At 42.5% G+C, this 18,152-nt stretch overlaps 1 protein-coding gene across 1 annotated transcript in view; it reads right to left on the bottom strand.

Moving 5' to 3' along the window:
* LOC148014602 (dynamin-like protein ARC5) overlaps positions 1-18,152 on the bottom strand; it is a 94,280-nt gene that overhangs the window by 53,261 nt on the left and 22,867 nt on the right. The window contains exon 4 of the mRNA XM_087666488.1: positions 2,522-2,743. Coding sequence (XP_087522614.1) covers positions 2,522-2,743 — 222 coding nt within the window. The remainder of the gene's footprint in view (positions 1-2,521; positions 2,744-18,152) is intronic.

The following is an 18,152-nucleotide window of genomic DNA, read 5'->3' as shown; positions in this document are numbered from 1 at the left end:
CTTGGCATGTGAATACTTAGAGATAGGTCAAAAGGATTACTCTATCTATCTCAGCAGGAGTATATCTCCAAAGTTTTACAACGTTTCAATATGGAGAAGGGAAAAACAATTGGGGTTCCATTGCCTCCATATGTGAAACTCGGTGTAAAGGATAGCCCTACATCTGATAATGAGAAGGCTGAAATGGCCAAGATATCAAATGCTTCAGCTGTTGGCAGCTTGATGTATGCTATGGTTACTGCACATCCTAACATTGCCTTTGCAGTGGGACAGGTTAGCAAATACATGGCAAATCCTAGTAAAAAGTATTGGAAAGCAGTGAAATGTATTATGAGATACCTCAAAGGCACAAAGGATTTGTACATCTACTTTGAAAAGCACAAGGCATCTGTCGTTGGCTTTACGGATGCAAACTATGTTGGTCATGCGGACTGTAGAAAGTCCACTTCTGGGTATGTATTTACCTTCACAGGTGTATTTATCTTCACAAGAGGAGCAATCTCTTGGATCTCCAAGCTACAAAAGTATATTGCATTGTCTACTACAGAGGCAGAGTATGTGGCTGCCACTAAGGCATGCAAGGAGGCTTTATGGCTTTTACGTTTGGTGGGAGAGCTTGGCATTACAAAGTTACATGTTCTCCATTGTGATAGTCAAAGTGCTATCATGCTAGCACAGAATCCCGTCTTTTATGCAAAGATGAAGCACATACAAGTGAAGTATCACTTCATTAGAGATGTACTTGACAGGAAGAGCATTGAGCTTGTCAAAGTGCATACAGATGATAATCCTGCAAACCTTCTCACGAAGGGTCTTCCAGCAGAGCGGTTTGCTCATTGCCGACAGATGATGGGAGTTGGATAGGTATATGTATTTCAGCTTTGTACATACCTAGACTTAGCCCATTCTTTTCTCCTCTTAAGGCACATTGCCTTTAGGTGGGAGGTTGTTGGGAATAAAGGGTCATCGTGCCTTTTATATGTGCACGGGTGTGAACACACCCTTAGCACATTTGTACTTTCATATATATCTATCTAAAACCTAAAGAGGTACACTAGTCTTAGTACCGAACATCAAAGGTGTCGTGCTCACTCTCCTTTCTACTGCTCTCTACTCTCCACGTGTGCTATCTGTCGCATTCACTCTCAGCTCCATCAAGCTCCATCAGAAAATATTTGAAGCTTACCAAAACTCTATTAGAGAATACAAGTTAGCATAGGAGCAATCTCAACCAATCTTGCAAGCACTATGGCTTTAGCACCATTCGGTATTACTAAAGCAGATATACCTTACTTCCACGAGCATGAACAATATTTACTTGTAGTTGCACATACACTTTCTAAAGTATCCCAAATCTCATGATGAAGGCTTCCAAGACATGAAAAACACTTGGAACAAACATGTCAATTTGGGAATCTTGACAACTTTACAATGGGAAGTTTCCTATCCACACACTGTTTTGGGAATTGGGGCAGGAGGAGGAACATTAAGAGCTTTCTCCATCTTTGAAGTTCTGTAGTATTTTCAACACCTTTTGCACAGCTACCTTAGACGTATCCTATTATTCATGCCGCAGACATCCAGATTCCATATAAGCATCCTCCCAACTTGCACTCACATTTGAGCTCTGCCAAACTAATGGGATTGGCCATATTGGTAACACCCCATCTTAAATCTTGGATATTTGGAGCAAAAGTACTGAAGACTGTCCAGTCATCATACTGGCTTGTGACTCAACCTCCGAGAAGAGACCATCTCATCAAGAAGATTACCTGTTGAATGTTCAATGTTCAATGTAACTCGACTGTCTTCCCCTTCTAGCTATCTCCAACTCTTAGTACTTACTTCAAGCTGTTTTGGAATTACCTATGGTGCTATTTTTACTATTCACTACAGTTGATTCTGTTTCAACTACCTTCTCTGCTTCTTAATCTTCCTTTGGAGCTACAGTCTCCAACTGAAAATGAGTAATAAGCATGGCATTATCTGTACCCATCATTCTACCATTGGCTTGTCTAACATGGTCAAAGGTCCACACCCAGCTAGACATCACACACCTACCATCTTACCTAGATACATACATGACCATTCGAGCAAGTATACAAGGATGCACACATGCACACATGCACATAACAAAGTATCACTTTATTTCCATTGAATGATCAGTATTACATTGAAAAAATCAATAAATTGGCAAAGTAAGAAAAGTCTAGCCACAGCTTCTTAAAATGAATGATAACTCCAAATAGTGTTGTGTGTTTTACAGCCTACAGAAAAGTATAAAACATTATCTGGACATAGGTATTAAAAAAACCACGGTTGTGTCTACTGACTAGAGAATATAACAGAGCAAGTTAAAAACCAAAACTATTCTGTAAAAACACAAATTGAAAGTGTAACCTCATGACATCGCCTTTTCCACATCAAAAGGAAACCATAAGAAGTGTTTAATATCAGCAAACACAAGAAAGCAGAAGCTTCACAGGAGAAAAGAAACGTTGTATGCATGACCTCGCCCTACCTCTCGGAATTGATCATTTGACCTGTACACTGAATCCCGACTATTGCCAACTCTTCCAGATGGAACAGAAGTGAAGAATGGGATATCACCCAATATGTTTCCATCTAATAATCGAGATGGGGGCCTGAGAAATAGTTCAACATCAGCAGACCTGGCAAATTGTGGGATTCTTGTGTCCAGCTTTGTGGACACTATTACAGTCCTTGAAAGCTCGGGATCCATCTGTTTACAAGCACCATCAAGTCAACATCACACCAACATCATTGTGAGTTTCACTCAAAGGTAGTAAAATCATCATACTAGTGCTGTCCCAGGTTAAAACTTTGCCACAAGAAAAGCACTTGTAATCAATCTCAACAAACACAAGCTCAAGCCAACTTAGAGGAAGAAAAAAAACAACTTAATGAAAACTTTTGATATCTCAAAATCATAACAGCATGTTCACTTTCTAGTCTCAGCTTTCATCAACTGCATTAAAAGTTAAGCATTTTTATCTAACTGAACACAAAAGCAATCGTTTAAGAACTGTATACTGTTGAGTGGGCACACTTTTTAGATCAGCAAAGTAACGATATCAAGTTGCTAAATTTCATAGTCCCAGCTTTTGATCATATGAATGCTTGAAACATGTTCGCATAGCTCAACACAAAATCTATCATGGGGAGAGGGAGCATTTGTCTCCTTGCCTACAGATAGCCATACTCTCTACACATTTTGAAAACCCAATGCTATGACCTAGCAAACACCTTATTTTTTGAAAGCTTGTCAAGTACCACTGAAACAAGTATGATTAGTGGCAACATTTTCCCTACTCATGAAAATTGCATTGATGTGCATCCTCTAACAAGGCTTAGTGAAACCAGCCTTTGGAAACCCAAAGGGCAATAAACCGCATTTTAGCAAACACTTAGTTCAACTGCCAACATAACAATAAATTTAGCAAGAAAAATCCACACACAACTGAAAGTAGTATGCTTATGCACTACAGTTGACACTGATTGGCCCCAAAGCTTGGCACCACTTTCAGTAGTACTGATGTATGCTAAAAACTAGTTACAAATGGCTATATTTCAGTGATCCTCGTGGCACAACTAATCCATGGATGACATAGTTACCTTGAATGTAGGCCTCCAACCAATTGTAGACCATTCAAAAATGTGCAAAATCATAGCCAGCATTTGAACCCAATTCGTGGAGCATTTACCTTGACATTGTTCTACATAGTTCCCATGCAATCACACATTGTTCCTCTCACAAACAGAGGGATTTCTCACAATAAAACTATGAGGACATCACTTTCTTTGCAACAAAGTTGTCCACAAGGTGCAAAAGCTTGAGATCTCAAAGAAAAAGAGAGGATCTCAAGCCATAGTTCCATGGCTAAAATTAACAGTTTCTATAGCAAAGAAAAGAAGAATGGCTATCTCCAAACATGGGCTACTCAAATAAGAAAAAGTAACCCTAGGTGGCCAAATAAACTTTCTAAAGTGTCATCAATTGCTCCTTAATCAAAGTTTAAATTTGATTTGATGCTTTTTTTGCAAGTAAAATGTGGTTGATTATATGACTCCAAAAAAAAATAAAAAATAAAAAATAAAAAGAGATTACAACAGAGTACTCACTCATGCTCAACAGACAAGCTGGAGCTTATGAAAGTTACAGAAACATCATATATACAAGCCTCTCAAGGCGGTCTGGGGGGGATGGGGGCTGGCAAGAAGCCATGGAGGGGGTGTATCGCCTCTGGGGCTGCCTGCCTGCATCACGAAGAACAAGTCCTGGCCGCCCCAAGTGCGCATGAAATGACATCGGAGCTCCTAACGAGCCCTGGACTCACCCTACACCTGATCCCATCGGCCTCGAAGGGAGTGGATGATGGAGGTCCAGAGCTCTGCTAAGGTTGCCTGTACTGAAAGTCTCTCTCCATCGAAAGCCACCTGACACCGCACCTTCCAAATATGCCAACCAGTAAGACTCCCTATGATTTCCCATACCTCAGAGCAGTCTACTGTGGGCTTCAGTACCTGGCAGATGGGTAGAGCCTCTAAACCCACCATTGTGCACGACCCTGCCTTGATAATGAATATCGTATCCTGCATCCCGATCTCATACAGAAGGTGACGGCCCTAGCTGACCACCTGCCAACAGAAAGCTCCCCAAGAGATACATCCAAGGCTGGGTGCTATGCGGCGAAGGATGCGGCATACTCCTCTCCACATGAGTTGTACCGCCTCACACGACCAAAGGCAGTGCTTTGGGGTTTCCATAGACTGTTGTGTGCAACGCTTACAAACTCCCTCCTGCATCTGGGCAAGCCAGCTTTCCACCGCCAAGCCTCCATGTGCCACCAGCCATAAAAAATATGATACCCTCCTCGGCCTCCAGCTGTCCCATAGGCGGCGCCAGAAGGTTCGTCGGAACGGCTCCGTGATGCTATGCTCCGCCTAGTGCTTGCTATGTGACGGCACCCAATCCATATCCTCCTGCATCAATATGTGTCTCCCAATCCTGGCAGTGTACTCCAGGAACCTCGATGGCTTCTTGGCGACCACAGTGGCCGGCCAAAGCCACTCTCCCGGATCCCTCTCCAGCTCATCAAGTGGCCTTCCTTCCCAGATCCAGAGGCGCCGCTCCCTGAGCTCCTGCCAAAAGACCAAAGGATCCAGCCCCGCCATGTCTTCCCCTGAAGACCAATCACTCGGATCCTCTTCCATGAAAGGACAGCTATCCCCTCATCCTGCTACCCTCTGTCAAGAGCCAGACGCCCCCCCTCCTGCACTGTGAAAAAAGTCCCAAGTGGAGTACCACCCACTCTTCCTGCCACCTGTAGAGATTTGATTTGATGCTAACCAGTGATTGGGTGATTTATCATAAGTGAGTTGCTCACTAGATTAAACTTAAGCATAGGATATGCTTTATTACTTAAGTTAAATGAGCTGCTTAATAGAAAAAACATTCAATGTAATTCAGTTCTAAGATGCAAACTTTCAATTTAATGAAAGTTTTGCATAGCACCTTGTTCCTTTAGCCCTACCCTTGTACTACATAGCCTATACACTTATCTATTTCATACCTAGTGTTAAATCTTCACTATCGAGGTCCAGTGCAATGATTACCATACCAAGAGCTACAAGAACCAAAATTAAAGTTCACTTGATGTCATTTAATTAAACTAGTAAGTTCATTTCTCATTCTAGTGGCATACTATCTTTATAAAGCATTGCAAGCTTCCAATACGGCATATGGAATGACCAATACATGTTTTTCAATAATCAAGCATACTATCATTATTGCATGTATTGTCAATGTGCAATTATTCATACATGTTTCCAAGTAACCAAGCACATTGTTGTTACTCCATGTAATACCACTATCCAATTATCCATACGTATTTCCAAGTCACCAAGGATACTATCGCTACATGTACTGGCAATGTACATTTATCCAAGATGGTAGTCACTCCACTAGTGTACAGTGATTCACAACTATACAAATCTAGGACTATCAAAGCAGTACTCACTACACTAGTAAATATCCAAGAATAACTATAGAAACACGGGTGTCTAACAAATCGATCATAGAAGTGCCCATATGGAATCTAAAACATCTCCAAACAACCTCCAAGTATGTGAGCATATCTATACCAAGGAAGTAGAAGCACCACCCCCTCTTAAGCATCATACAATCCTCCACATCTACACTACAAAGTTTGATTAAGCCTAGGCTCCAATTGAAAAGCATCAAGGTAAAGTTGTAATAGATGAGATGAGATGATTCTATAAATCATCCTTCTCCGTTCATTTCACATTAAGTGGTGCATAGTTTTGAAACTTCTCCACATAGCAACGGAAAACTTTACCCTTGACCTTCATTTTCTCAAGCATCAATATTGTCTTTTAGCATCTAAATATTTGTTGCAATCTATCTCTGATTAATCACTTCGTTATAATGCAACCTTTGTTGATGCATTGACAGTGATGGTGGAACCCGTCATTACTTACTATTTGAAACCACTACCTATATTAGGATGGAAACTCCTACTACAAAGGTTTACTCCTCCTATCAATTAGAACACCAAAATAACTCTGAATGATAGCTTCTAGTATAGCATATATTACTATACTCTAGTAGCAACTTTGTGGTCCTATTGTTTAACTTGAACCTATGAATGATATGGGGATTTGGACCTAATGTTAATTTATATTCCTTATAATTAGAATATAATATCTAATTTAGGGAAAAAGACACTCTTTACCCTTCATTTTCTTTAACTTGGCCTTTTCAAAGTGTAAAAAGATCCCAATCACCCTTTGAAAATGCCAAAGCTTTGTAATGATAATCAAGTGCCTTCTTTTGTTTTGTTGGAGTCTTTTGGAGAGCTATCTTTATTTTACATAAGCTTCGTCCATATTCTCAACATACTTGTCAACGTCAAAGATCTTATCCTTTGTATGCAAAATGGATAGGACTTTCTTTCCCCCTTCCACAATCTCAAACAATGCCTTGTCAATGGAACTATGCACTCTCTTATTATGAGCATATTCCACGAGTGGAAAAAATTATTCCCATTTGATCTTATGTTCAGACACAAAATTTCAAAAGATCTAAGAGAAGCTTCAACTCCATCTTGCGATTTGAATAAAGGTGGAGAGTGCTGAAGTAAAATGAGTTTACGAAGAATCAATGGGACAAGTTGGAATGGCCACAACATGCTCTAATAGGGGATTTGGGAGCATTTGTTCTGCCATGTGAAATAAGTACCAAAAAATATAAATAAAACCTTTTTAGCGTTGTTACTATTAGCCTACCATTTCTTGTCAATCTATCATCTCCTAGTTGTGAGCTTCATCAGAGTGTGACAAAGACATTGGAGCTCTAACTATGTTTTCCCATTCAGTTTTGTGTGCATTTCTTCCTCGTTTAATGTCAGGTGTGTTCACGCTAAGTAGGCAGCCATTTTTCCAGCCTTGTCAAGGGCTGCATAAACTGTACATTTGCGATTTGCCCCAAAGGATGCCGTGTCAGCATTTTCACCAGCATTTATTGCGGTCGGGTCGGCTAGTTTCAGTAGGCCAACTACTATTGTTTGGGACATTTATGGCTGGTCGGCCAGTTTAGTTGTTTCTTTGCTATTTATACCAAGCAGCCTTTGTGGGGCAAACCACTTGTGTTTTCTTCAGGTTGCACACTCCATCTCTGTCTGTGGTGCTACCATCATCATGTCAGCCCGATCCAGTGCCCTCATGGATGCTTTGGGCTGCATACAGGTGCTGATCAGTCCATCATTGCATTCAGCATTCTTTTTAGATTCAGTGCAGATTTCTCTTCCAATCCTATTGCCTTTCTCTTCTCCTTTTCTCTCTGTGTTCGTGTTCCTCTTCCATTGCACACTCTTCATAACTAATGGAGACTAAAATTAGGAATTAATTCAATATAATTAAATGTTAATATACGTTATAGCTTCGGTTGCTCACATATACAGGGGAGGTTATTCATTTCACAGGTTTTTAGTTGAATACGTACTTCACTCTTCTTCATCAATGTCTCTCCCCGTCAGCATTGACATGATAGGGTGAGAGGTGGTGCTTACTTCTCCTTCCCCCTTTCAGTGGTGAGAGAGGGAATTTTGTCATTGGATGGAATACTCAAGCATCTCAGTCATTATTTGTTGGCATCCTAATGCTCATTCTTGTAACTCATCATGTCGAAGATTCACTTCTTGGGGCATGCTGTCTCAAATTATGGTGCTACAATACAGTTGCCCTCATTTGAGAACCTTGCACGATGCGCACAACTTTTTGGGGTATGTTTGCGCTATAGAAGATTTATATGTCAATTCACTGAAATTGCTTCATCCCTTCATGCACTATAGAAGAAGGGTGTTTCATTTCACATGGGTTGATAGCATTTGACAAGCTGAAAGAAGATCTTACTTTGGATCCAATGTTGATTTTGCTACATCTTTGAAAAGCTTTTGTGGTTCATTGTGATGCATGTGGGAACAACATCAGTGTAGTTATGTAGAAAAGCCATGTTGTGGTATATGAGAGTAGAATATTACAAGGGATCCAAAAAAAATTGTAGTTTATGAGGTTGCTTGTTGTAATTCATGCTCTTTCAACTTGGAAATACTACTTGCCAAGGGTCAAGTGTATTGTAGAGATAGATCGTCAAACTTTGCAATATTTTCCGCCTCGAACTAAGTTGTCTCAAAAGCAAATGCAATGGGCCAACTTACTATCCATGTTGTTGGGTATTTCACTCACACCTCACTTACGCCTACGCTCACATAGGAGTGTCGGTGATCAGTAGGACACTGGGGCACTTTTTACTCTCGGTAGGAGAGGTTTTTTCCCCAGACTTATGGCATTATTTCGTATGTGCTTATGGCACACACTTACGGGCACTTACCGTGTTCGGGTGTGAACACCACCCTACAACCCTAAGGTTTAAGGGTTGTACCTTCTTGTACTTTCAGTTTACACTCTTTCAATCTATTGCATTGGGTGTCTACTTCACTCTCTACTGTCTACTGGTTTTCTGTGCTGAGCTTCCATCTTGTCCTCCCTCACATTTGGTATCAGAGCATTGGCTCTGTTCAGCTCAGGTTCTCCTCAGCTCCGCTCAGCATCCGGGGAGCTTCTTGCTTAGTCCTGACACAGACCTTCAGGTTTGCCACAGCAGCCACCAGTCCATTAGCAAGTAGCCCTGCACCCGCCAGGCCTCTTAAACGCCAGCTGCAGCGACATCTCTGCCAGCTGCGATACGCAGCTTCTGCGTGAGTCGCCCCTGTCCTGGTTGCGCCACCTGTCAGTCACGCTACTTGCGACGTCCAGCATATCTCTTGCAGCTCCTGCTCGCCAGCAACAGTGCTGCCCACTCCTGCAGCCTGTCTATACTCCCGCCACCCCTCACCAGTGACACCCGCCTGCTGAGCGCTGCCCGCCCGTTGGTCTGAAGCGGCGCCTCTGATGTCGTCAACTCCTGAAGCGCCCGACTGAAATGCCGCCAATCAACTCGTCTTCGTGCAATTTTCTAGTTTTTTTTTTTTAACTTTTCTGCAATTCCTAGAAGCAGGATTCGCACGCCACAAACACAGAAGTCGGCAAACGTGTCTGGAACACATTAAATGCAATTTCTGGACACATTCATCAAAAATTTTTGGGGCTTTTGTGTTTTTTGGGAACATTGGCATATGCACTACAGATATAGTCACTGTCAGACTATTTTGACAAACCCGAGGCAAGAAATTTTAGGGATTTTGCTGGTACAATGTTGCTAAACACTGATTGCACGTTGGACTGCGTGCATAACAGACAGTTTTGACAGAGTGCACCTATGTACACTAATTGCAGAAAGTTATTTCCTGCAATTTTTGGAAATTTTCAGATTTCCAGTGTAGTCTTGCTCCGACATTGCTCTTTTGCATTTTTTGGTAATTGAAAATCATGGCAAATCAGGGAGGAGATGTTTTCACCTATGTATCCAAGGAGGAAAGATTGGATGGAAATAACTATTCACTTTGGTCTTTCATGATGAAGAATGTTCTTGTAGCCAAAAATCTTTGGGATTATCTCAGTGGAGAAGAAGCTCGACCTGGAGTTGTGGCTCCAGCTACTCCTCCTCCAAGAGAACATGCACCACCGGCACTTCAGCTTGCTCCACTTTAGCCACTTCCCCAAAGAACAGCAGCTCAAAAAGCATGGGATACACGGGATGCACAGGCTTTGTCGCCGATTGCATTGGTAGTTCAGCAATCAATCATCCCCCACATTCGTTCAACAGTTTCTTCACAAGAAGCTTAGCTAACTTTGGAGCAAATGTTTGCAGGCAAGAATGAGACTCGCATCTCTTTCTTAAAGAAAGAGCTAGAGACATTGAAAATAGACGAAGGTGATTCTATTCACGATCACTTGAACAAAATTCAGGACTTGCGAGAGCAACTCATTAATGTTTATGAGTACTATTCGGATGCACAGATGATATCTACCACTTTGAACTCATTACCTCCTTCGTACTTGGCTTTTCATATAGTCTTAAACCTTACCATGAGGATTGCCACACAGCCAATCACTTTTCTTCAGCTAGTCAGTTTGCTTCTAGAGGAGGAGAAAACACGAAGGAATAGTGGTGTGGATGCTATCGCCTTCGAGCAGGCTTTTATGGCTAGACAAAAAGGCAAAGGCAGCCAAGTAAAGAATGCTCCGCAAAGTTCTGCGACTTCTGGAATATCATAGGCAAATAAAAAACAAGGGGACACACAAGCCAAAAAGAGCAAATGCCATTATTGCAAGAAGCCAGGCCATTACATCACTGAGTGCAGAAAGCGCATTGCCAAAGAGAAAAAAAAGGAGTCAGGAATGTCTGTTTCTGATGCTCCTTCCATTGCTACTGAGTCCGCGTCCTTTGTTGCAGATAGGGACTATTGTTTTTACACATGCAGTTATGACACCTCTTGGGCAAATCGAGCATTCAGCTCTATTGAGGATGCAGGCACTTGGTTTTTTAACAGTGGTGCTTCTAAGCATATTACATCTCACAGAGATTTATTTGCATCTGTTCATGCAGCTCCAGTTGGCAAGTTTGTACAGTGTACCAACAATGTATCATACCGTCACGTTGTGGATTGCAAGTCACATTTGATGATGACCGATGCATGGTGAGAGACAAAGAACACATGACTTTGATCTTGACATGCACTTTATGTCATGGGTTAAACGAGTTGGATGCTCTTTCAGTTGATCAATCAACGTATTTGGCATCCACTCTTACTCCTGCTATGATACAGGCAGAGTTATGGCATGCTAGAAAGGGGCATGTGAACTTTGGCAGCTTGATGCTCTTACAGCGTACGCAAATGCTAGATGGATTACCTCTACTGGAGATACCTCTTGAGCACTTGTGCGAAGGATGTATTTTGGGAAAAATGCATCGTTTTTTGTTTTCCTGTGATGTTACTTTTCGAGCAACAACCAGGTTGCAGTTAGTGCATTCAGATGTATGTGGACCTACGCAGACAAAGTCATTGGGAGGATGTTACTATTTTATGATTTTTATTGATGACTTTACTCGATTTTGTTGGGTCTACTCTTTGGTCAAAAATTCAGAAGTATATGATGCATTCTTGGCTTTTATTGCACTTGTTAAAAACCAGTCTGGTTGTAAAATTAAGACCCTCCGTTCAGACCGAGGAGGGGAATACATGTCCTCTATGCTGAATTCCTTTTTGAAGTAGAAGAGGATTGTCCATCAGTACACTACTGCTTATACTCCACAGCAAAATGGGGTTGCAGAGAGAAAGAACCGGTCACTCATGGAGATGGCCAAATGTATGCTGAAGGCAAAGAGCTTGCCTCACAGTTTCTGGATGGAAGCCGTCATGTGTGCTTGCCATGTTTTGAACACATGCCCCACCAAAGCTTTGAAGAAAATTACACCTTTTGAGGCTTGGAACAGCCGGAAACCTTCTGTTGGACACTTTCGTACCTTTGGGTGCCTTGCATATGCACATATTCCAAAGATACTCAGAAAAAAGTTGGATAACAAGGCTGTTAAGTGCATTTTAATGGGATATAGCAATGAGAGCAAAGGCTACAGACTCTATAATCCTGTTTCGAAAAAGGTGTTTGTCAATAGAGATGTACTATTTGATGAAAAATCAGAATTGTCCCTGGCTGGTTTAGACACATATCAAGCTGCCCGTGATGTATTTGAAGGGCTGCTGCCCATTACATTTGGTGATTCAACTAGAGTTTCAGCAAGTGAACTCAATGTTCAGCCAACTACTCCTTTGGAAAATGCAGAAAATCAGCCATAGGCTGATCTGAATATTCAGCAAAGTGCTGAAACTGAAATTCAGCAAGAGCTTATGCACAATCAGGAGGCAAGACAAATGCCTAGATGGTATTTACAGACTATGAAAGATAATCATCCAGATGCACCCATGGCTGGTCGTACTAGAAGGCAAGCTCGTATGCATGATACTGCACATACCATGGAGTTTGTTATGGCAACAAGCACCCTTGATGAAGAAGAGCCTGAATGTTTTGAGGATGCACAACAGAGTGTGCATTGGATGGCAGTAATGAAAGCTGAATTGGATTCTATCACTAAGAATCAAACATGGGATTTGGTGTCTTTGCCATTTGGGAAGAAAGCCATTGGAACAAAATGGGTCTACAAGCTGAAACGGAATGCAGATGGATCCATTGACAAATACAAGGCAAGGCTTGTAGCTAAAGGATATGCACAGAAAAAAGGCATTTACTATGAGGAGACATTTGCTCCCACTTCCCGTATGATAACCATCAGGTCTATGGTTGCTTTGGCTGCTCATTATGGATGGGCTGTGCATCAGTTGGATATTAAAACTACATTTTTACATGGGGAACTTCATGAGGAAGTATATGTACAACAGCCCATTGGTTTTGCAGTTGAGGGGTTGGAACACTTGGTCTACAACAATCCGAAAGGAATCCATATCAAACTCAACCAAGATGCCGAGGGCACAAAGTTTGTGTACCGAAAGCAGTGGTATCCCAAGGCCACCACATAAAGCACCTTGGATATATGGGCACCACGCTGCCCATCTAGAATAAGATACATATTACCCCATCCTTGAATAGATAGAAGAACTATCACCAATGAGAATCTATCCATGCAAAGGCTGCAAACGAGCAACATCCGTTGTAAAAGGAGTCATGTGCCAGGAGGCATGCCGCACCACTATCAACAATCCACTCTCGAGTGAATGGAGCCATCAATGCAGCATCAAAGGCCTTCAAGGTTGATGCCTCAACCACCTCCAAGTGGAGCAAAGTAAATGATGAGGGAGCAGCCACCATTCCGGAATTCTTGGAAGATTTCTCCTTCTCCTTGTCCGAGTAGTCCTTTCAATGACTTGTAGACTCCTTTTCCTTGTCCTTCTTTGATTTTTCCACCTCCTTGTTTTGATCCTTTCCCTTCTTTTGAGAGAACTAACCTATCAATGCCTCTGATTTAGAAGCATTCGGTCCATTTCAGCTGCTCCTCTTAGTCCAAGACCATAGGAACCAACTCCTTCCAACGAAGAGTCTCCAACCGCCCTAAGGCAATCAAGGCAGAATAAAAACCACTAAAACAAGGCAGTAATTGTGAAAGAAGAGTTATCATCATGTCCTGAGAAATGATCACCTTCCTTGCGTTTTGCACTTGCATTTGAAGCTGCCTCAACTTGTTGATATGCTCCCGTATAGAAGATGACTTTTTGACACTCATGGTCCTCATCAACACTTCTAAAGAAACTCATTTCATGACAATCATCTGATTATACATCTGATCAAGCTCCAACCATATCTCCCAGGCCACCGTCAAATACTCTATATAGAAGATCATAGCTTTAGTGCATCAGAGAAATAAAAACGAGCAAATGCGAGCATTTAGTTTGTCCCAATGTGCCTGAGCCTTTGCCAACTCCAACTTATCACTTGTAGAGATTCAAGACTCATCTCTCAAAGGACAATGGATAGCCTCTGTAACAAGCTCCACCAAATCATAGGACTCCAAAATGGCAAGCATCATAACTGCCAAATGCAGTAGTTCTCATCATCGAGCTTTTGATCTGATGGAAGAGCTGGTAACATGGGCACCTTCCAATACATGATTGCCTGAAACTCTATCTCAGCCTCAGAAGACATCTTCACCTAAAATGCCTGCACAAAACACAAAAAGCAGCCCCCTCTAACTATGTGAAGTAGCATGGTAGGGCTCTTCTCCATTCTTCCACTCCTTCGCCCATCAAAGACGATGAAAAGGTAAAATCGCAGCCTTCTTCCTTCTCAAACAGCAAAAATGAGCAACAACTTCAACAACTCTGCTCTTTTTTTGCACGCCCATGCTTGCCTCACCCTTGTTCTTATGCACAGCCCTCATGCTCGCCCTTGAACGCTAAAAATGCAACCTTATGTCGCGTTGCAAACTCCTCTTCAAGTAGATCCACCCATTCGTCAATCCTTTAATGCTCTGATACCATGTCAGAGTGATGTGGTGTGAAAGCATATGACCAAGACAAAGAGTGAGCAAAGAGAGGAGAGAGAGAGAGAGAGAGAGAGAGAGAGAGAGAGAGAGAAAGAGACATTGGAACACAGTCTATGCCAGTCTGTCATCTCCTAGTTATGAGCTCTATCAGAGTCTGACACAGACAATGGAGCTTTGACTCTTTTTTTTTATACTTATACACAGCTATGTGCATTTATTCCACTTATACACAGCTATGTGCATTTCCTATGTTTGCCAATAAGTGTTGCATCTTCCATCCAGCAATTCTTGTCCAAGATATTGCGATTTTCCTCAAAAGTGGCCACGATAGCATTTTTTGCATTATTTTATTGTTGTCGATTGCATTTAATGCAGTTGACCAGTTTAGCAACACATCATCTAGTTTAGTTCAGCTATTTATGGCTGATCACTTGGCTGTGGGACAGATCCTTCTCTCTTCTGTAGATTGCTGAGCATACTCCATCTCCGACATACTCTCTGATACTATATTGTCTTCAATCTCATCGAACGCCCTCACTCATACTGTGGGCTGCGTGCAAGGACTAATCAAACCATTTTCTCTCTCCTGTATTCACCATTCATTTTAGATTTAGTGCAAATTATCACTTCACTCTCTCTTCTCTTCTATTGTCTCTCTCTTTTCCCTTCTCTCTGTCTTTGTGTTCCTCTTCCATTGCGCACTCTCATACAAACTCAAAGGATAAAGGCAAATCATCTTCTTCCACAAACTCCTCAAGTACCAAGGATGAGGGCGCTAAGAAAAAGAGATGCAATTATTGCATAAAAAAGGGGCATGTCCTTAAGGAATGAAAAAAAAATTTGCAAGTGAGAAAAGGAAACAATCAAGCATAAGTATTGTTGAAAATTCAGCAAGAATGAAGGATGTAATAGCACATTTAGCAAGTTTGAACATTATAATTTTGATGTGCATTGTTCATATGATCCTTCTTCACATGCACATGGCTTATCAATGGCTGAAAACAGCAACACATGGTATTTTGATAGCGGTGCTTCCAAGCACATAACATCCTTTCATGACTTGTTTGTATCATATGCAAGTGTACAAAAGGAGGTATTAGTTCATATGATCCTTCTTCACATACACATGGCTTGTCAATGGCTGCAAACAGCAACACATGGTATTCTGATAGCGGTGCTTCCAAGCACATAGCATCCTTTCATGACTTGTTTGTATCATATGCAAGTGAAGAAAAGGAGGTATTAGTTGTATGTGCAAATAATGCATCATATGCAATGCAAGGCATTGGACAGATTCCCATTATTGGAATAGATACCATGCTTGAAAAGGTCTAGTATGTACTTGGCACAAATAAAAACTTGCTTTAACTTTTGGCCATTGCATGTGTTGGTTTTGTGGTAGAATTCCACATGGATCGATACAGTGACTATGACAGTAGTGATGGGGATGTCCTCATTGTCATTGGCACATTGTACAATGGCCTCTATTAGCATGATCTTATATGAATGGAGAGCATTAGAGGATGCAATACAGATTGATGCCACCATTATGGGTGCTTCTAATATGACAAAGCAACACTCTGACCAACTGAGCTATTTTCCCACACATAATCAATAGCTACAAAACACTAAGTTATGGCATGCTCAATTTGGTCATCTTAATTATGGTAGTTTGCTTCGTTTAAGAAGCAAAAAAAATAGTGCTTGATCTCCTTCCGTTGAAAGCACCTACTCATAATGTATGTGAGAGTTATGTACTTGGCAAAATACATCATGCTTCGTTTCCCAAAGGTGGATCCTGTTAGCAGTCATGTTTGTCATGCCTTGTCATCTCCTGCCTGTGAGCCTCAGTCTGAGTCAGACGAGGACATTAGGAGCTCTGACATGTCTGTCATGTGTTATGATGGGGGAGGCTAGTCACTCTTGACTGGCTGTCTTAGGATGTGAATTTCTTTTTGGCCTCTTTTAGTGGGCAGCCACTGGCTGCCTGGCCACTTTTTGGTCACTGTTGTGGGGCGCCGATTTTAGGGCACTTTTAGGGTTTGCGCCCATTTTAGGGTTTGCGCCCATTTTAGGGTTAGGGTTAGGGTTTGTCCGTTGCCTATTTATTGGCAGCCCCCCTCCCCACTTGGTCAGTTGTCTTCTTGCAGATTCCGACACTCCTTCTCCCCCGTGGTGGTGCTGCCATCATCATCAGCCTGATCTGGTGCCCTCACTGACGCTGTGGGCTGCGTGCAGGGACTGATCAGTCCATTTCAGTGTATTCAGCATTCATTTCAGTCAGTGCAGATTTCTCTTCCTTATTTTCTGCTTTCTCTCTCTCTCTCCCTCCGTGTTCGTATTTCCTCTTCCGTTGCGCACTCTCACATGGTATCATCGCCAAACTGAGAGTACATGGAGCTGAGTTTTACGCAGGAGAACACCCACAACTCTGCGTTTGCTGGTCAAGACGTCTCCAACAGCTGAGGCGTCATCCTCTGCACCATCTCCTTGATCAGGGCGGCCTGTTTTGGTGTCAACAAATTTGCGTTTGCTGCTGGCGCCTTCTCCAGTGGCTGCCACGTCATCACCACCCTCTTCCTGCCTGCGTTTTCAGCCTCGGCGGCCTTCCTCCAGCTTGGCGACACCCTTCCAGCCTGCGCCTTGCTGTTCTGGCTGTTGTTCCTTCGTCCGGCGGCTCTTTTCCTGCTGGCGACTTCTTCCCAGGCTGCGTTTTCAGGCAGGCGGCTGTTTTTCTGTGGTGATTGCATCGTCAGCATTTGCGTTTGACATCATCCTTGCGTTCTGTGCAAGGCGGCCAGCTTAGGAGCTTCTGGTGTTTGTGTTTCGGCACCGGCAACCTTCCCTTGTTGTGTTTTGGTGTTTGCAGATTGGAAGAAGTCTTCTCATCAGTCTACAGGTTTTGATGGCTCAGATGATGAGCTTTTGTCTCGACATTCATCTGAACGGAGGCGTGATTTCTATCGCGAGGACCGTCGTCCGGAGTCTATTCCGCTTTCCCGTCCCCCTTCTATTCATGTATCTCGGCGATCCCCTTCCAGTTGGCCGAAGATGCAGCCTTTGGTACCCCCTGTACAGATACCCGTACTTCATCAGCTGCCCAAAGAGGACCGGTTGGATGGCTCCAACTTTTCTCTATGGTCCTGCAAGGTGGAGTGTATCTTGGACTCCTTCGATCTTTGGGAGCTTGTTTCTGTTCCTATTCCCCGGCCTATGGTGGATCCCTCAGATGGGACATCTATGGATCGTGCAGCCTTATGGGATCGGCTCAATTCTAGAGCCAAATCTTTCCTCTTTCTGAGTTTGCAGGATTCTGTCCTTGTTCATGTTCACAGGTTGAAGACTGCAGCGGACGTGTGGCAGAAGCTAGCGTCTCTCTATCAGCAGAAGACGTTTGCCCACTGGATATCTCTCGAAAAGAAGTTACGGATGCTCGCTATTGATGATAGTCCTTCCATGAAGGACCACATCAACAGATTACAGGATATGAGGGATGAGCTTGCATCCCTCGGTCGGACGATATCTTCTGAAGATATGGCTATGATTCTTTTGACTCAGCTGCCATCGCCTCGGTTTGATGTCTTCTACACCAGCCTACTTACATCGAGGACCCGTG

This window comes from Lygodium microphyllum, chromosome 25 (assembly GCF_053477565.2).
Source record: "Lygodium microphyllum isolate KBCC chromosome 25, Lygodium_microphyllum_v1.1.10, whole genome shotgun sequence".
NCBI classification, from domain to species: Eukaryota; Viridiplantae; Streptophyta; class Polypodiopsida; order Schizaeales; family Lygodiaceae; genus Lygodium; species Lygodium microphyllum.
The sequence above is the reverse complement of the archived record's forward strand: the minus strand, read 5'-3'. Positions and strand labels throughout refer to the sequence as shown.